This window comes from Chiloscyllium punctatum, chromosome 3, assembly GCF_047496795.1.
Source record: "Chiloscyllium punctatum isolate Juve2018m chromosome 3, sChiPun1.3, whole genome shotgun sequence".
NCBI classification, from domain to species: Eukaryota; Metazoa; Chordata; class Chondrichthyes; order Orectolobiformes; family Hemiscylliidae; genus Chiloscyllium; species Chiloscyllium punctatum.
Genome location: NC_092741.1, coordinates 11,546,717 through 11,567,319, shown reverse-complemented (window position 1 = coordinate 11,567,319; position 20,603 = coordinate 11,546,717). Strand labels below are relative to the sequence as shown.

The 20,603-nt window shown below is 43.8% G+C and overlaps 1 protein-coding gene across 6 annotated transcripts in view; it reads left to right on the top strand.

Moving 5' to 3' along the window:
• Positions 1-20,603, top strand: part of enah (ENAH actin regulator) — a 427,681-nt gene that overhangs the window by 202,994 nt on the left and 204,084 nt on the right. For all 6 annotated transcript variants that reach the window (XM_072550524.1, XM_072550518.1, XM_072550527.1 and 3 more), the window contains one exon: positions 11,823-12,000. In XM_072550524.1, coding sequence (XP_072406625.1) covers positions 11,823-12,000 — 178 coding nt within the window. The remainder of the gene's footprint in view (positions 1-11,822; positions 12,001-20,603) is intronic.

The following is a 20,603-nucleotide window of genomic DNA, read 5'->3' as shown; positions in this document are numbered from 1 at the left end:
CATGACCCCCCAATCTTGTATGTCACAGTTAGTCTTCTCTGCTGTAAAGAAAGCAAAAATGCTGCAAGGCAAGCACATGCTTCCTTAGATATGGGGCCCAAAACTGCTCGCAATATACCATATTCAAGGGGAGGGGATTGTCTAGTGGTATTATTACTGGGCTATTAATCTAGAGACCCAGAATAATGTTCTGAGGACCCAGGTTCAAATCCCACCAAAGGCAGATGGTGGAATTTGAATTTGGTAAAAAAACTGAAATTAAGAGCCTCATGATGACCATGGAACCATTGCCATTTATTTGGAAAAATCCATCTGTGTTAAATAATATTCTTTTGGGAATAAAACTGCCAATCACTTGGGCTACGTTTGACTTCAGATGCACAACAATGTGGTTGACTCTCAGCTGCTTGTTGGGCAAAACATCCTGGCCTGGCCAGCGATGTTTAAGTCCCATGAATGAATTAAAACAAAAATGCAGTCTGACCAGAGCTTTATACAGCTTCAGCAGTATATCCCTATTTTTCATTCTAGCCATCTTAAAATCAATGCTAACATTACCTTTGCTTTCCTAGCTGCCAGCTGAACCTATATGTTAACCTTAAGAGAATTCTGACTTAGGACTTCTGAGTCCCTTTGTGCTTCAGATTTCCAAAGCCTTTCTCCATTTAGAAAATATCTCTGCATCTATACTTCCTGTCAGTATGCACAACCTTGCACTTTCCCATACTGTATTCCGTCTGCCACTTCTTTGCCCATTCTCCTAGCCTGTTCAAGTCCTTCTGCAGCTTCCCTGCCTTCTCAACATTACTTGTCTTTCTTCCTTTGTTTGTCATTTGCAAACTGAGCAACAATGCCTTCACTTGCTTTGTTCAGAATTGGTATGTAATATGAATTGTTGTGGTGCGGGACTCAACTAGTCACTGACTGCTTTTTTGGAAAAGACCCCTTCATTCTCCCACTCCATCTTTTCCCAGTCAGCCAATCCTATATCAATAGCAATACCTTGCCATTAACACCATGGCTCTTATCTTTTTTTTTAGCAGCTTCCTGTGCAGCACTTTGCTATATTCCTTATGGAAATACAAATATATTATGTCCACTGGCTCTCCTTTGCCTAACTTGCTCGTTACCTCCTCAAAGAATTATGACAGGTTTGTCAGGCATGACCTCCCTTGATGAAACCCTGCTGACTCAGCTATATATTACCATGTACTTCAAAGTACTCCTCAATTTCGTCCTTAATGAAATCTAAAATCTTACCAATAACCAAGGTCAGGATAATAGTTTCCTGCTGTCTGCCTCCCTCCTTTCTTAAACAGGAGAGTTATGTTGGCTATTTTCCAATCCTTTGGGAAATCCCTGACTGCAGTGATTTCTGAAAGATCACCACAAAGCCTTAACAGTTTTCTTAACTATCTTTTTCAGAACTTTGGGGTGTAGTCCTTCTGGTCTGGGAGATTTCCCCACCCTCAGTCCTTTCAGTTTCCCCAGCACCTTCTTATTTCTCAGCAGAATTCACTGTGGGGAAAGACATGGAAGCTAGGGAACTCGGGGAAGTAATTAGTGATGTTACAGAAGAGGACGTGCTGGAGATCTTAAAACACATAAAGACAGCTAAATCCTTGGGACCTGGTCAGTTGTAACCCAGGATGTTTTGGGAAGCGAGAGAAGAAATTGTGTGGCTCTAAACGGAGATAGTTGTGTCATTGACAGCCATGGATTGGGTGCCAGAAGACTGGAGAGTGGCTAGTGTTGTGTCATTATTTAAGGCTGCAAGGAAAGGCCAGGGATCTACAGACAGGTGAGCCTGACGTCAATGGTGGGTAAGTTGTTGGAAGGGATTCTAAAGGACAGTATCTGATGCACTTGGAAAGGCAAGGACTGATTAGGAATAGTCAGCATGGGTTTGTGCATGGGAAATCATGTCTCACAAACTTGATTGAGTGTTTTGACCAAGAAGATAAATGGAGGCAGTGTGGTAGACGTTGTCTATCTGGACTTTAGGAAGGTTTGACACAGTTGAGTTTGACAAGGTTCAACATCGTAGACTGGTTAGTAAGGTTAGATCATATGGGATCCAGGCACAGGTAGCCAATTGGATATAAAATTGGGGTTGGATTAGTGGTGCTGGAAGAGCACAGCAGTTCAGGCAGCATCCAACGAGCAGCGAAATCAACGTTTCGGGCAAAAGCCCTTCATCAGGAATAAAGGCAGTGAGCCTGAAGCATGGATCTCTCCATGCTTCAGGCTCACTGCCTTTATTCCTGATGAAGGGCTTTTGCCCGAAACGTTGATTTCGCTGCTCGTTGGATGCTGCCTGAACTGCTGTGCTCTTCCAGCACCACTAATCCAGCATTTGATTTTCAGCATCTGCAGTCATTGTTTTTACCCTATAAAATTGGGGTTGACTGTTGGAAACAGAGGATAGTGGTAGAGGACTGTTCACACTGTAGATCTGTGACCAGTGGTGTACCTCAAGGATTGGTTCTGGGTCCACTGTTGTTCGTCATTTATATAAATAATTTGTGTGAGAATATAAGAGGCATGGTTATTAAGTTTGTGGATAACACCAGAATTGGTGGTATAGTGAACAGTACAACAAGTTATTTAAAAGCACAATGGAATCTTGAAGAACTGGGCCAAGGGGCTGAAGAATGGCACATGGAGTTTAATTCAGATAAATGGGAGATGTTGCATTTTGGTAAAGCAAGCCAGGGTAGGACTTAGGATCCTAGGGAGTGTGATCAGATAGAGAGACCTATGGGTGCAGGCCTGCAGTTACTTGAATGTGACATCACAGGTAGTCAGAGTGGTGAAGAAGTTGTTTGGCCTGCTTCCCTTCATCAGTCAAAGTATTGAGTACAGGAGTTGGGACATAATATTACACCTGTACGAGACATTAGTAAGGCCACATTTGGTGTACTGGTTCAGTTCTGGTTGCCATGTTATTGGAAGGATGCTATGAGACTGGAAAGGATGCAAAAAAGATTTACAAGGATGTTATTGAGACTGGAAGGCTTGAGGTGTAAGGAGAGGCTGGGACATTTTTCCCTGGAGCATAGGAGGCTGAGGGGTGACCTTCATGAGAGGCTTAAATAAAGTGAATAGTCAAGATCTTTTGCCCATGGTAGAGAAATTCAAAACTAGAGGGCATAGGTTTAAGATGAGAGGGAAAAGATTGAAGAGGGATTTGAGGGGCAACGTTTCCACACAGAGGATGGTGCGTGTATGGAATGAGCTGCCGGAGGAAGTGGCAGAAATGGGTACAATTACAACATCTGAAAGACATTTGGACAGGTTCATTGATAGGAAAGGACTAGAGGGATATGGGCCAAATGCAGGAAAATTAGACCAGTTCAATTTAGGAAACCTGGTCGGCATGGATGAGTTGAGTAAAACAAAGGGCCTGTTTCCATGCTGTATATCTTTATGACTCTTAGTGATGGTCACTACACTTAACACTGTCCCCTAATAATCTTGAAGTTCCAGTATGCTACTGATGTCTTTCACTGTGAAGACTGATGAAAACATGTCTATTCAGTTCCTCCAATATTTCTTTGTTCCCCATTGCTACTTCTCCAACCTCATTTTCCAGCAGACCAATGTCCACTCTTGCCTCTCTCCTACCTTTCATTTATCTAAAGAATCTCCTGCAATCATCTTCTTAGCTAATTTATCCTCTTATTTCATCATTTTCCCTCATTCTTTTAGTTTGCCTCCACTGATTTTTAAAAGCTTCTCATTAATTGTTATCACACTGTATGTTTTTTCTTTTGCATTTATGCTGTCCCTGACTTCTCTTGTCAGCAAAGTTTGGTTTGTCCTCTTCTTAGTATTTTTCATTTTCCTTGTGATGAATTTCTGTTGTGCCTCCCAAATTATCACCAGAAGCTTCTGCCATTGCTACTGCATTGTCTTCCCTGCTAAGCTCCCTTCCAATCAACTCTTACCAGCTGCTCTCTAATCCCTCTAAGTTCATTCTCACTCATGATTTAGAGATGCCGGTGTTGGACTGGGGTGTACAGAGTTAAAAATCACACAACACCCGGTTATAGTCCAACAGATTTATTTGTATGGGAGAGTGTGTGTGTGTGTTCGTCTGTGTGGTTACACAGTGCAATAGTGTCATATGAACCCAAGGTCCTGGTTGAGGCTGTCCTCATGGGTATCAAACTTGGCTATCAGCTTCTGCTTAGCCACTTTTTGTTTTACCTGTCCCAAAGTCCGCCTTGGAGGACGGTCACCCGAAGGTCCGAGGTTGAATGTCCCGGACCACTGAAATGTCCTCCAACTGGGAGGGAATGCTCCTGTGCGTTGACTATTGTGCGGTGTCCATTCTTCTGTAGCCTCTGTTTGGTCTCGCCAATGTACCATGCCTCAGCGGTCACACTACAGGTGACACCATTGCATTATACACACATGCAGACAGATGGACACACATAGACACTCCTCTATACATATATATATACACACACACACACACACACACTCTCTCTCAGACCCTCTCTCATACACTCACATATACACTCCCACATACACCCTCTCACAGACTTAAATCCCTTTACACTCACACTCACACACCCTCCCACAGATACTCATAACACCCCCATCCCCAACATACACCCACTCACATGCACACACACACACACACACATATAAGTTTGTGGGGTGAATTTGTACTTGCAAAATTACAGTTTTTGAGCAAAGTAAAATGTAAGATTCTGTAAATCCGTTTTTTAGATTAGAATCATTCTGACCATTGTAGCACAGAGAGCCTTACAGGGAGCTAACACCTTCAATACATTATCTGGGACGAGATGACACAAATTGTTAAAGTTCACTTGAGAATGTAACTTTTACAAAAGGTGTTGTGATTTCCATATGAAAGAACTGAAGCCAACATGGTCATTCTAAAAGGTGAGAGATTTAACAAATAATCCAGGTCTTTTTTAGTATATAATTTCAGTTGCATTCAGATGTAAACATTTGCTTTAAATTCTGTGTCTTACAATCTTATTCTTCACAATCACCTGATGAAAGAGCAGTGTTCTGAAAGTTAGTGCTTCCAAATAAACCTGTTGGACTATAACCTGGTGTTGTGATTTTTAACTTCATTTCTACTGACTGACTGCTCAATCTTTGAGGGAACCCACATTGAATTCTACATCTTGAAACCTATGTGACCCTTGTCATAACTTAGTCTTTAGCCATAGCATCCCCGTGCTCGATTTGGCAACTAAATACATGCCAAATTATACGGATTCAAAAAGATCAGTGCCACGCATTCCTCCCTCATCGAATGGCAACATGGTACCAACTACATTCCTGGTAATACTGTCCATTTAGTAGAATACATATCCATTCCCTCATCCATGCAACCCATCTTGCTTTCTTCATTCCTTATCACGATTCCTGCTCCCATTTAGCTGGCCACTTTTGACATTCCCAAAAGTAATATCATCCACGTCCAAATTTTGTCCCATTCTCATTATTATTGATAGATCTGAGAATGCGTATTAGGTATGAACAGGTATGGAAAGAGTTCAGTTTTGAGTTTTGTGAAACAAGAGGTACAGCTGAGCATGACTCAGATCAAACAAGAACTTGCAGTTAACAATGGGTGCTGGAGGCAAGGGTAATGGGTTAACAAGGTGGAAAAGCATTCATTATGTAGAGCCATTTAACAATATTAGAAGCATTCAGTATGCAAAGTCAGTTAACAAGGTGAAAAATATTCATTACGTGAAGCCAGTTAAGACTAAGAACATTCACCATGTAACAGCAGATGGTTTAGCTTCTACTGTTGATGCTCGCTGATCGTAACGGTCACCCAATCAAAATGTATGTTGCCTTATCTGGATGCTGCACCCTGTAAAACGACAATATAATCCATTTAAGGAATTGCTATTCCAGAGGAGACCGTGAACTCATGTCTCTGGGCACATGGGCGATCGTTCTCTCTCCCCCCATGCATGGAATAAAGACGAAGGAGGTAAAATTATACTGTGTCTTGGAGCATTTTGCTTCAACTGAGGGAGGGAAACAGGATGACAATATTGACCTAGTCAGCAGGATCCGAATGGATAGTTACAATTGGACGGTGTCAAGGATCACCTGGAACATCCGTATTTTGAGACAGACGGGCCCACAAGGTAAGATTGTAAACCTTGGTCCCTTTTGATATTTCTCTGTGTCGGAGATGGTCCCCTTGTTCAATCACTTCCTACTCTATGGATTCCTCGAATGGTAAGTAGTTCAGTCAAGAGACACAGTTTTGCCGACGTTCTGGCAAGCAGAGGTTGGAATTGTCTGAGCGGTACTGGGGTTTGAGTCTCCTTGGGTAGGTTTGATTGAGGTTCGCGTTTTCTGCACTGCATTGGTGAGGGTGGGGTGTGATTGAGATTCGAGTCCTCTGCGCGGTACTGGGGTTTGAATCCCCTGGGGTGGGTGTTATTGAGGTTTGTGTCCTCTGTGCAGTACTGGGGTTCGAGTCCTGTGGGTGGGTAATTGAGATTCAAGTCCTCTGCACGGTACTGGATTTGAGTCCCCGGGTGGGTTTAATTGAAGTTTGAGTTCTCTGCGCGGTGCTAGTTTCGAATCCCGGGGTGAGTTTGATTGAGCTTTAGAGTCCTCTGCGCAGTTCTGAGATTCGAGTCCCCTGGGGTGGGTGTGATTGAGGTTCGAGACCTGTGGGTGGGTAATTGAGGTTCAAGTCCTCTGTGCAGTACTGGGTTTGAGGTCCCTGTGTGGGTTTAATTGAGGTTTGCGTTCTCTGCGTAGTAATGGGCTTCGAGTCCCCTGGGTAGGTTGAATTGACGTTCAAGTCCTCTGAGTGGGACTGGGTTTTGAGTCCCTGGGAGGGTAATTGAGGTTCAAGTCCTCTGTACAGTACTGGGATTTGAGTCCTCTGGGTGGGTTAATTTGAGGTCCAAGTCCTCTGCGCTGTGGTAAGGTTCGAGCTCTCTGTGTTTAATTGGGGTTCGAGCTCTCTGTGTTTAACAGGGGTTTGAGTTTTCTGTGTCTAATTGGGGTTTGAGTTTTCTGTGTTTAGTTGGGGTTGAGTTCTTTGTGTTTAAGTGCAGTTCAAGCCCCACTGAGGAGTAAAGTGAGAAAGGGGTAAAAGTCTCTTAGTGGTAAAATTTGTGGCTCTGTGAGTCTTTGTTCTGGGGGAAGAGAGTGGCTTGGATTGCGGTGCCATGTGGTCCGCTTCAAGGGCTTTATCTTTTTATAAGTGCAATTTCAGTGGGACAATACAAATAAAAACAAGAAACCCTGAAATTAAGGTTGTATTAATACTTGGGTTGAAAAAGGAAAGTATCAATCTAAATTGTGCCATGCTGAAAGTGTTTGATGTTTAAAAAATTTTGTTTGTTAAAATCCTTTTAAGTAACTGTTTTGCCTTGTTTGAATCAGAATCTCAGTTGGGTCAGTAGTCATGCTTTAGCCAGATGAGAGTATTGTATTAAAATATCTTTGCTGCTGTGTTTTTAATGCAGAGTGTTCAGAAAAAGAAGAGACTGCATTTTTAGTTTGATGTTTTTGTAAGATTTTCTAGAGATTATCAGAACTTGAGGCTGAGCTGTTTAAATTCTGTTAATTATTCCTAAGACTTCGTTGGCCCCTTTATATTACAAATTCAAAGACTGTTGAGCTCTACCAAAGTTGCCACTGTAATTTTGACTATTTTATTTGGGCAGTTTCATTTGCAGAAAATATTTTCATATCTTTTAAAAATATTTGAGATTTAAATCTGAACTGACACTGCCTCTTTAGTTGCAAAAGCACAGGAAACATTTTGTTCGTTTGCTGTTCCAGACTTTTGAAATACTTTTCCTGACCCCTTTCACATCAGCCAAGTCTCAATTTGTTAAAGGAAAATAATTTTTGAATAACCCGAATGGGGCACCCAAGATTTTGATTTTAGGACCATTGATTGTTGTTTATAATTGACCGAATTGTTTAGACAGTACAATTTAGAAGTTTATGGATTGTATAAAATTTGATAATGTCATAAATCGTGAACAGAGTAACAGACTTCAAGATGACTGAGAATGTTGAAATAGGCAGATACAATTTGGTATAGTTAAATGTGTGGCTGTCTTCATACTGATAACCACCGTGGCAAGGAAGGAATGAGAGAGGAAATGCAAGCATACTTTCAGCAGCTAACATCTTCTGTAGAGTTTCTCTATTCACAGGTAAAGCATGCCTTTTGACCACCACCCACTCCTCCACAACCAGACCCAACGGATTCAATCAGCTTCACAACCATGGGCGTGAAAAGTAAAAAAAATTAACAGCGGTGAAGAGGAGATTGGTATGCTTTTTGTCAGTGGCCTTCCTACGGACATTAAACCACTTGAGCTTTACCTTGCCTTTCGATTGCTTAAGAGATATGAAGGTTCACTGATCAAGTTAATATCACAACAGCCAGTTGGCTTTGTTACATTGAACATGCAGAGCTGGAGCAGAAGCAGCAAAGAATGCTGCGTTCGCCTAGCCTGCTGCTACTGCAGCATTGCATGCTCAGATGCGCTGGTATCCTCCACCTGAAGCATCTCCGGAAGGACGGAAGTCTTGTCAGTTTTGTTAAGTAGTTAACTGCCCTTATCCAAAAAATCAGATTTCTCCATGGAATGATGCACAAGGACAGACTGAATTTTGTTTTCAGGCTGGACTTTACGAAAGGAGATTTTGGAGAACTGGCTTGTTTTCGCTCGACTTGGAGGGGATGGAGTGGTCACTAAGGACTATGGATTTAAGAACTTTACTGGTCATTTTTGTTTCACATGGGAGGATTCTACCATGTTTAGAATTTAGTAAAATTCTATTTACTGTAACAGACTAGTAATTTTTGTTGTTATAATTATTGTATGCTGTGTGTCAGTAACTTGCTTAACTACTGACTGTCAGAGTCTTACGAAAGCTGGTAATACCATTGGTTATCATGAAATGATAAAAGGAAGGAATGAGAATGTGTATTAGGTATAAGCAGGTAGAGAAAGAGTTAAGTTTTGAGAAGCAAGAGGTTCAGCTGGACATGACTCAGATCAGATAAGAACTCACAGTTACCAGTGGGGTGCTGGAGGCAAGGGTAATGGGTTAACAAGGTGGAAAAGCATTCATTATGTAGATCCATTTAACGTGTAAGGACAGTTAACAAGGTGAAAAGTATTCATTACGTGAAGCCAGTTAAGATCATGAACATTCATTGTGGAATAGCAGATGACTTAATCTTTGATGTTAATGCTCACTGGTTGTAACAGTCACCCAGTCAATATGTATGTTGCCTTATCTGGAAATTCCTCCCTGTAAAATGACGATATAATTCATTAAGAAACTGCTATTCCAGATAAGACTGTGAATTCATGTCTCTGTGCACATGGGCGATTGTTCTCTCTCCCTCCAGTGCCTGGAATAAAGATGATGGTGGTAAAGCTATACTGTGTCTTTGAGCGTTTTGCTTTGACTGGGGTGGGGGGGGCGGGGGGAAGTGGGACGACCGATCAAGCATAACCTCTGCTCTTATGGAGGAAGTGATGGCCTAGTGGTATTATTGCTGGACCGTTAATCCAGTGACCCAGGTAATGTTCTGGGATCGCAATTTCACATCCCAGCACAGCAGATGATGAAATTTAAATTCAATAAAAATCTGGAATTAGGAGTCCCAACAATGAACATTAATCCATTGTTGATTAGTTTCATCTGTTTCACTAATGTCCTTTAGTGAAAGAACTGCCATTCTTGTCTGGTCTGGTCTGGTCTGGTCTACATGTGACTCCAGACTCTCAGCAATTTGGTTGTCTTTAACTTCCCTCTGGGCAATTAGGATTGGGCAATAAATGCTCGCCTAGCCGGTGATGCCTTAATCTCATGAATGAATAAAAAAAATTACAGTTCCTTATATAATCATCTCCTGTTTATCTTAACAGTTGGGTAACCACACCAGAGGGTGATTCTCTAAACCACTAGTATACCCTTTCCTGGTTTGCTATGTGCCCTTGCAGCATTGAATAAGCATCTGGATGAGCATTTCAAATGTCCGGGCATAGGCTGTGAATCAAGTGCAGGCAAATGGATTAATGTAGTTTGGTGTTTGTTGTTTGGCTTAAACATGTTGGGCTGAAGGGCTATTTTTATGCTGCATGACTGTGGCAATATAACGCACACCTGTGTATGCCTTGACACTTTCCTCCATAGTCATTGTCCTTGGATGAAAGTATAATGCTTTCAGTGAATACACTAGCTTGAGGTATGAACTGACCAATATCGCTGATATCTATTCCTGACTCCAACTTCCCCTCCACACACAACAGTTGACAGGATTGAAAAGCAAATCCTGGCAATGGATAAGGTCTGTTCCCGTAACGTTGTCTTCTGAGTTCTGTCCATTAAGTGTCACATACGTGTGCTTAAGTTTAATGTGATAGATTGGGAAAGGGGGAGGTGAAACAAGGCCTGGGTGTCCTTGTACACCAGCCACTGAAAGGTGCAGCAGATGGTGAAGAAGACAGAAGGTATATTGGCTTTTTTAATAAGAGAATTGAGTACAGGAACAGGGATGTTTTTCTGCAGTTGTACAGGACCTTGGTAAGATTACTACTGGGTATTGTGTGTGGTTTTGGTTTCCTTATCTGAGAAAGGATGTTCTGGCTACGGAGAGAGTGCAATGAAGGTTTACCAGACTAACTGCTGGAATGACAGGACACTGCCATATGAAGTGATTGTAACAGTTAAGACTGCATTCCTTTGAGTTTAAAAGAATGAGTTGATCTCATAGAATTTTATAAGTTTCTATCAGGACTAAACACAGTAAATGTGGGAAGTATGTTCCTGATGACTACGGAATTTCAAACCAGGGGTTCAATCTAAGGATACATGGTAGGTCATTTATGACAGATCTGAAAAATGTGTTGCTGGAAAAGCACAGCAGGTCAGGCAGCATCCAAGGATCAGGAGAATCGACGTTTCGGGCAAAAGCCTGAAGAAATCTGAAGATTCTCCTGCTCCTTGGATGCTGCCTGACATGCTGTGCTTTTCCAGCAACACATTTTTCAGCTCTGATCTCCAGCATCTGCAGTCCTCACTTTCTTCCATTTATGACAGGTGATGGTTTTCATCCAGAGAGAGGTGAGTTTGTGGACTTCTGTGCGAAGAAAGCGGTTGAAGCCAAAATGTGAATGTTTCCAGGAAGGACATAGATGTTGTTCTCCAGGCTAAAGACATAAACGTGTAGGGAGCAAAAGTGGGAACAGAATATTGAGTTGCATGATCAGTCATTATTATTAAAACTGATGTAAAAGTTTACTCCTGTTTCAATTTCTTCTGTTAACTCCATTCTGACTCTCTGCCACTGTACTGTCACCTCTTCTGGGTCTGTCCTGTCAGTGGAACATGCCATACACAGGGTGTTGGTCTTGTCTGGGATGATGTCTTTAAGGTATGATTCCATGAGTTTGACTTTGTCAGGCCATTGCTTAACTGGTCTATGAAACAGCTTTTCCAAATTTGGCACTCACCCCCAGATATAAGCAAGAACAACTTTGCAGAGCCGACGGGGCTGACGTAGTTTCTGATTCTTAGGTCGTTTAGGTGGTCTGTTTGGTTTTTTTTGTGACTTTCTAACAATTGCTACAATAAAGTGGTATGACAGGATATTTCAGGAATGCCGTTAAGAATTGCCCATATTGCTGCGTTACATGTAGGCCAGGTAATGACAGCAGATTCATTCCCTAAAAGACATAACTGAACCTCTAACCTGCGCGTTTAGCTCTAATGCTTGTTTTAAGTCATTTTTATATTTCTGATACTTTTATTTGCAGGTGGTGATAAACTGTGCCATTCCGAAGGGACTGAAGTATAACCAGGCCACACAAACCTTTCATCAGTGGCGAGATGCCAGGCAGGTCTACGGTTTAAACTTTGGTAGCAAAGAAGATGCCAATGTATTTGCAAGTGCCATGATGCATGCCCTGGAAGTTCTAAATTCCCAGGATTCAGGTACGTGTTCAAAATCTTGATTTTTAAAAAAAAAAGTGATTGTGTTTTCCAACTGCTTTTCTTCTTAGGATGTCGTTTGGGATTGAAGATGACTTGTTTCAATTCCAGTTCGATGGGTGTGAGGTGACTAATAAGTCAAACAGACAATCCGCAGATTCTGCCACATGTGGTGCATGAATGGTTGGGATCGTTGGTTATATGCTTCCTCCACCTTGACTTCTCCTTTTCATATTCCCTAGCAAGTCTTGATGTCTTTGGTACCATCCTGAATCTTCCAAAATTTGTGCTGTTAATACACATAGAATCATTTTAGGTATAGAATGTTGAATGGGGAAGGGAGCCAGTTACAGGAGTGATTAGAGATGAGATTTGCATGAGAGACCCTAGCTTATTCTGCTGCTGCAATTTATATGTTGCCTTGCTTCAGGAGCGATATGTTTGAAAGTATTTTTTAGGAAATTATGTAAATATTATTGTGGGGAAAATCACCAGCCTTGGAGTCAGAGTCAGGGTTCAATGACAGAGTTTATTGTACAAGGAAATACTGGAACTCCGAGGAGAGAAAGACACCAATAACACAGTAGTGAGCTGCCAGTCTTCTCTCGCACGTCAGGATACTTTTATATATTTTGCAATAATAGGTCAGTGATGAGATTATTGCCTTTGTAACATAGTTTGTTTATTGTAAACATTGCAAAATCGTTGATAGTTTTGATGCAGTCATTGTCAGTTCCAGCGCAACCTTTGTTAATTTCACCACAGTCATTGTCAGTTTCAGAGCAGGCATTGTCAATTTCGACATCTGCGCAGCAGTCCGTTACTGTAGTAATGGGTGCTAATCGCTCTACCAGAGAAGGATGATTACTGCCCTGGCTATTAGCACTTCGGTGGGCAGTAAACACTATTCATGTGTATTCTCTCCCCCAACCACCTGAAACTAATTAACTAGGTTGTGAGTACATTGTGCTGGCATCCACGTGGCCCCAGGCAGTATCTGTGTTTGCTCTGCTATCTCTCTCCATATTGTGGTCCGGCGGCCATGTTTTGTGTCAATTGGCCAACTTATGGCTCAGCTGCCATCTTGTGTGTCCTTGTGCCTCACGTCATCTGTTCCATGCCATCTCCCACTTAAACATTACCATTAGTCAGCTATGAGAATAGAGGGATTAATGGACAATTCAGTTGAAATTGGTAGTTCTTTGTGAACTGTGCTAATTGATAATCCACTGCATAACATGTCTGCTGTATGTAGACACATGTGCTGAGTTCAGCCAACACTGTATTAATTGCTTCCAGAGCTTTTGAGATATTATTGCCTAAGATAGTCAGGCCACGTAGTAGGTAATTTCATTTTTTTATGCTGACGACCCCTGCTGCGTCCCCCCAAAGGTGGAGATCCCAAGAATCCATATCCCAATATTGACTCCAAAGTGGTGGGGATCTGCTAGTCAGCACAGAACTCCTGGCTGATGGAGCGGGTCGCTGTCCTTTTCCGGGCATGTCCCCCACTGGGGTGTTGTACAGTAATGGTTGCCATTGTCCCTACCGCAAACAGGTTTGGGAGGTCTGGGTGTCAGTCACATAAGTCCCCTTAAATAGAAAAACAAATCCCTTCGCTGCTCGGTAGCGTACATTGTTCTGTCCTTCCGTCTGTTTATCCACCCATGTCGCCCCGATCCCCCAGGTGTTCCCCATAGCTGGTATGTATTGAATGGGTGTGTGCATGTTGCAGAGCTGACATGAGTGCCATTGCACTGACCACATGAATTATCTGCCGATGGTCACATTCAAACATGCCTGCTCACTGCAGGTGCAGGTAAACTGTTCCCTGGTAACTGAACAGTGTTGATAATGCACTCTGTATGGACGCATGAGTCATTTCTGTGAACAAGGGCATCAAAGCATCCCCATCCCTGTCCTGTGAAACACTGTGGGTAATTACCGGGCTTTAAATAGGTCTTCCCTTCCCTAGGCTGGGGGACCCGGTCCCATGGACCAGTGGTCCTGCCCAGCTGCACAAATCTACCCTGGAATCCCCATTTGTATTTGCCTGTCTGCCCCTTACACGCGCTCCCGAGGTGTCTACTGTATGCAGATCGCAAGGGGTCTGCACCAGGGTGCCACAAATGGGGATTCTACTGATATCGCCAGTGGGTAGTTGACAGTTCAGTTCCCATGCAAACTTAATAGAAGAGTTAAAAATCACACAACACCTGGTTAAAGTCCCAACAAGTTTATTTGGAAGCACTAGCATTTGGAGCACTGCTCCTTCATCAGGTGGTTGATGAAGGAGCAGCAGTCCAAAAGCTAGTGCTTCCAAATAAACCTGTTGGACTATAACCTGGTGTTGTGTGATTTTTAACTGTGTGCACCCCAGTTCAACACCGGTGTCTCCAAATCATTTATAGAAGAGGTTATATTCAAACCCTGACAGCTGCAACACTTAAACGCAGTAAAATATACATAAAGGAATATACATTTTTGCAGTTAAATAAGGTTATCAGTCAAAGTCTTTGTTTTCGTCAGGAGGTGCAGGCGTGCTTCTGTGTGTTTTGCCCTGTTGTGTTTTTGGTACTCCCCGGGATGACCGTGTTGTCCGCCATTCCTGTCTGCACCTGCGGAATGGTCAACGACATTAGTTTGGTCACAGGAGTCTTTAAATTATTTCAGTTGGGTCCAGTGCTTCCATGTGCCTTTTCCTTTAATATCTATGCAGGCACAGGTGTCCTCACTTATTACCACATTGTATGGCCCATTCCATTTTGGGGCAAAACCTGGTTTGTCAGGCAGTGCTTGCACCAGGGTGCAGTTTCCTGGTGCTGGGACCTCGGGGAAGATTTTGAGTTCCCCTGCTTTGTCCTTTTTGTCCTGTTTATCAATTACAGATTTCTGCATCCCTTTCATTTGGGTGCTTAATTCTATCACATACTGCTGAATTTAGTGGACTCACATCAGTGCCACTTGTGATTATTGTGTTTGGCAATTGCATCGCTTGCCGGTCATTAATTCATATGGTGTTGGCCCGGTTGCCTGATACGTGGTGGCTCTTAATTTCATTAGTATGGCTGGCAGCACTTCAGCCCATGTTCTGCCTGAGGTTTGCATAGCATTAGCTAAAGTATTTTTAAGTGTTCTATTCATTCTCTCTACCATCCCTGAGTTCTGGGGGTGATGCCAAGTAATTGGCAGACTGTCTTCATTGTCTTGCCTGTAAAATGCGTCCCTTGGTCAGAATTGATCTGGAGGGCAACCCCCCACCTCAGGATTACCTCCTCCGCTGATATTCTGTCTACAGTGGTTGCAGTGCAGCTTTTGGTCAGGAAAGCTCTACCCACTGGGTGAATTGGTCATTGATGACCAGGCAGTACGTTTTTCCAATGGGAAGGTGGTAGTGGCCCTGTAAAATCTATCTGAAGGTGTTCCCAGAATCTCCTTGGTCTAGGCTGGTGTCCCATCATAACGTTTATGGGTCTCTCTGGGTTTTGTTGTGCACAAACCACACATCTGTGGCAGTACTTGCCCACGTCTCTTCCCATTCCCTTCCACCACCACTCCCTCTCTACGCTTGCTATCATGGCCTCTCTACCTGTATGGGAGAGACTGTGGTGCAGTTCAAGCAATGTGTTCTGTACACAGGGGAACCTCGATTATCCGAATGTGATGGGCGGGCACTATTTCGTTCGGATAATCGATTATAATCGATTATTCAGTTAATCGATAAAATGCCTTTTCTCCCCCGCCCCAAATCCATGCAGCAATGCCCCCAACTCCGTGCAGCAAATCCCCCTGCCCCAATACCGTGCAACATCTCCCACCGCCCCAACTCTGTGCAGCATCTCCCCTACCCCCAACACCGCCCCTCCGCCCTAACTCCTTGCAGCATCTCCACTGCCCCCACCCCCAACTCTGTGCAGCATCTCCCCTGCCCCCAACACCGCCCCCCACCCAACTCCGTGCAGCATCTTCCCCCGCCCCCAACACCGCCCCGACCCCCAACTCCGTGCAGCATCTCCCCTGCCCCCAACTCCATGCAGCATCTCACCCTACCCCCAACTCTTGCAGCATCTTCCCCTGCCCCCAACACCGCCCCCGCATCCAACACCACCTCCTGTCCCCAACTCCATGCAGCATCACTGCCCCTGCCCCAAACTCTGTGCAGCATCTCCCCCTGCCCCCCCACCCCCAACTCGGTGCTGCATCTCCCCCTGCCCCCCCACCCCCAACTCTGTGCAGCATCTCCCACCGCCCCCAACTTCGTGCAGCATCTCCCCTGACCCCAACACCACCCCCCTCCGCCCCAACCATGTGCGACACCGCCTCCCTGCCCCCAACACCTCCCCTGCCCCTGACACTGCCCTCCCGCTGACAACCACGTGCAACACCTCCCCTGCCCCCAAAGCTCACCACCCAACCGCCCCCAACACCACTCCCGTCCCCAACCCTGTGCAACAATCTCCCCACCCCAAATAGCGCTACACACACACACACACCCATGCAGCCACACACACACACACAACTGTTTACTGCAACCTTTTGACAGGTTCCACCTTTGCCATGTACAGGACAATGTTGGAGAGATTATCCGGGGAAGTGGGGGGAGTTTTGTGATACACCCCTGTGTAGAACTCCAGGGAATGTGTGGGGAGAGAGGGAGGGTGGGCAGTCAGTCATTTGGAGAATGTGCCTGTTTAATCACTATAAACAAAAGATACGATCACTGTTAGAAACACGTCTTTGATGTAATGTTTCCATTGGGACCTCGCGATCTCCTTCAGATAATCTGATTTTCGGATAATTGATATTCAGATAATCGAGGTAGCTCTGCACATGTTGGTTTTACCACCTTGTCTGCTCACATCCAGAAACCATCCTCCCTTTTGAATGCCCCCTGCAGTTCCCATTTCTCTGTCTATTCCTGTGGGGTGTCCTCCTGCAGCTGTTGAATTTGGATAGTACCTTTTGCTAATTCAATAGTGGCTTTTACAGCCTCCTCAATGGCTTCTTGTTCTAGGGCTTTCAAGCTGCTCAGTCTGCTGCCTGGTTTCCTTTGAATTTTTGCCAACCTGGGCTCTCTCTTGCTGGCTCCTTTTGATGGGCTTTTATTTTTATAATTGCAGCCTCTTTTGGCTGTTCACTGGCACACAATAGTGCCTAAATTCTTAATTGGTGTCTGATTGGGGTTCCCCCTGTGATGGTGAACCCTCTTCTACCCCATGCCACCATATAGTCGTGAACTACACCAAAGGCACATTGACTGTCCATATATATATTCACGGTTTTTCCTTTTGGTAGTTTAAGTGTTTTGGTGAGTGCTACTAGTTCCGATACCTGTGTGGACTGATTTCCATCAATCCTTCCGGACATAACTATTCCTAACTTATCATTTACTACAGCTCATCCTGATCGGAGCGAACTTGCTACATATTTTCGTGACCCGTCTATGAAGAGGGTCTCCTTGGCTGTGTGTAAGGGAGTATCCTTATTGGTCCCCCTATCTTAATCCCCATCTATATCCCCACAGTTGTGTGGTTTTCCTGTGTCTAGAATTCCCTCAGTTAGGTTTTCTCCTGTATCCCTAATTGTTACCACGGGCTAAAAGAACTGCATCATATTTGCCCTTCTTATGTTGGAGATGGCCCTCAGTTTCCCGGAATTTAGCATCTCTACTAGGGTGTGTTTAGTGTGGAGGATGACATTCCCTGTCATTACTATGGACTTGCTAACCCTAATGGCCCAAGCATCAGTCTAAGGTTGCTCTTACCTGGACAACCTGGTAACTACTGGCCCTTCTGTAGTTGAGTAGTACCCTATGGGTCTTCTCCTGCTACCATGGTCTTGGGAGACCACTGCGGAGTAAGATAGGTGGATGCAGGTGGCGGGTAATTGTGTTAGGTCGGAGCAGAGGGTGGAGTGGATGGTGGGAAGGAAGATGAACAGGTAGGACAGGTCAAGAGGGTGGTGCTTAGTTGGAGGGTTGGATCTGGAATGAGGTGGGAGAGGGGAGATTTCGAAACTGGTGAATTCAGTGTTGATGCTGTGTGGTTGTAGGGTCGTGAGGCAGAAGATGAGATATCCTTCCTTTAGTTGGCTTTGATTTGGCGGTGGAGGAGGCCCAAGATTTGCATGTCCTTGGGGAATATGAGGGGGAGTTGAAGTAATTGGCCACAGGGCAGTGGAATTGTTTAGTGCATGCGGACCAGAGATGTTCCCTGAACCATTCCACGGGTTGGCGTTGTGTCTCCCTGATGTAGAGTAGGTCAGAATGAGTGCAGCGATGCAGTAAATGAACTTGGTGGATGTGCAGGAATGTCTCTGCTGGATTTGAAATTATCCTTTCGGGCCTAAAATGGTTCTCCATAGGCACAAGAGTAGGTCATTTGCAGCTGTTTCACAGTTCAGAGCTGATGTAACCTAGCTGCATCTAGCTGCTTTTGCCCCATATCCCTTCATAGCTTTGATTATCAGAAAACTGTTTTTGACTTTAAAATGAACAACTGACCTCGTAACAATTGCAGTTTGTAAAAAAAGTGGCACGAACTTACACCACCCATTGCATATCGTAGTATTTTCTACCTTCATTCCAGAATGGAATGTGGAAAATGGTGTAGAAGCTCAGCAGGTCCTGCACCAACTGTTTTGAAAGAAATATATTTAATTTTTCAGCTCAAAAACCTTTTTTTCATTGGCATAAAATGTTATCTGTGTTTCTCTATTCATAAGTAGTACCATATCTTTTGAGTGTTTCGAGAGTTACGTATTGTCGTTTCATGTTTTCAGAATCCATAGAATTTTGCTTTTGTGTTTGTGTTCTCTTTAGTATGATCTGGCACTTGTTTTTGGACACCATCCCTTCATCTTAGATTCTTCAATCAGCAAAAATATTTTGTATCTGCCCAGTGAGTTGCTATATATCTGAATGCTTGTCGCAATCCATAAGACCATAAGATATCTGTGCAGAATTAGGCCATTCAGCCCATCAAGGCTGCTCCACCATTTGACCACGGCTGATATGTTTCTCAACCCCATTCTTTGACCATCTCCCCCTAACCCCTGATCCTCTTACTGATCAAGAACCTATGTCTGTCTTCAATGCACTCAGTGACTTGGCCTCCACAGCCCTCTGCAGCAATGAGTTCCACAGCATACCTCCCTTTGCTGAAGAAATTCCTCCTCATCTCAGCTCTAAAGGATCATTCCTTCACTCCAAGGCTGTGTACGTGGGTGCCTCCTACTAGTGGAAACACTTTCTCCACATCCACTCTATTCAGATCTGTAAGGTTCCTGTAAGCTTCAATCAGATTCCCTCTCATGCTTCTAAACTCCATTGACTACAGACTCAGCGTCCTCAACTACTCTTCATATGACAAATCCTTCATCCCTGGATCATTCTTGTAAACCTCCTCTGGTACGTCTCCAACGCCAGCATACGTCTCCTTAGATATAGGGCCCAAAACTGCTCACAATCTGGTCTGACCAGAGCATTATACAGTGACAGCATACATTCCTGCTCTTGTTTTCTGCCTCCATTGAAATGAATGCCAATATTGCATTTGCCTTCTTAACCACCAAACTGTTGTAGAGAAAAAATACTAGAGAATCAGATTTAGCAGCAAGTCAAAGCACAGTTTATTAAACAAAAGCTTTTGCGTGCAGCAAGGTCACACTAAACGCTAGGTTTCAACCAAGCAGTCTTCCCGATTACAGAGATCAACAGCCCTTTATACTGTCAACCACAGCAAAAGCACACAGATTAGGTTATGTAAACAGTTCTTCAGACAGAATGTCATCCCTGCACAGATGTCAATCTGCTGAGACGGCAGCCACCATTTATTTTGAGTTTGTGGTTTTACTTGGTAATTGTCAAACTTCGGTTTATCCAGCTTGCTCCTGCAGCAGTCAGCACTTTAACAAGATTTAGCACAGATTGAACAAAATTTTGTCAACAATCCCAGCATGCTCTATAAATTTAGTCAACAATCCCAGCATGCTCTACTTCAGTCCCCCCTTATGGTCAGAGGCCATGGTCAACCATGGACACCTGACCACTTATAAGCATATTTCAAGTGTCTTGGTGTCCTCCATCGAGGGATGCTCTACTGTTTTATCAGTATGAACACTGGCATTTGGCATAACTCTTGCAGTCAGAACTTTACAGCATGAATTAAAGACAGCCATAACAATGCAACAAGAGATAACGATAACAATGAATATGATTAAGGCACGTCAAAGGTATGAGTCCCAAGAACTGCCGAGTAGCTATCCTAGCCACCCTGGGGGACTATAATCATGAAACTGCTTCCCCTTCTGCTGGATCTTATCAGCCTCCAGGCGAATGTGATCTCCAAGGTTAGTTGTATTGTCTGAAGCGTCCAGAATGGAGGTGCAACACTCTGAGCCAGTAACAGCACAGGTGCCACTCTGTGCCGCTAGCAAATAGTCAAGGGCCAGACGGTTCTGCAAAGCAACAGGAATATTATTTTTGGTTTTTTTCCTCTTTTTCCTTTCACTACAGCTCACTATCACTGTTTTATAGTCAGTTCTCTGGATCATTTGTCAATATCTTACCATTTAAACTATAGTCTTGTACCCTCCCAAGCCACACA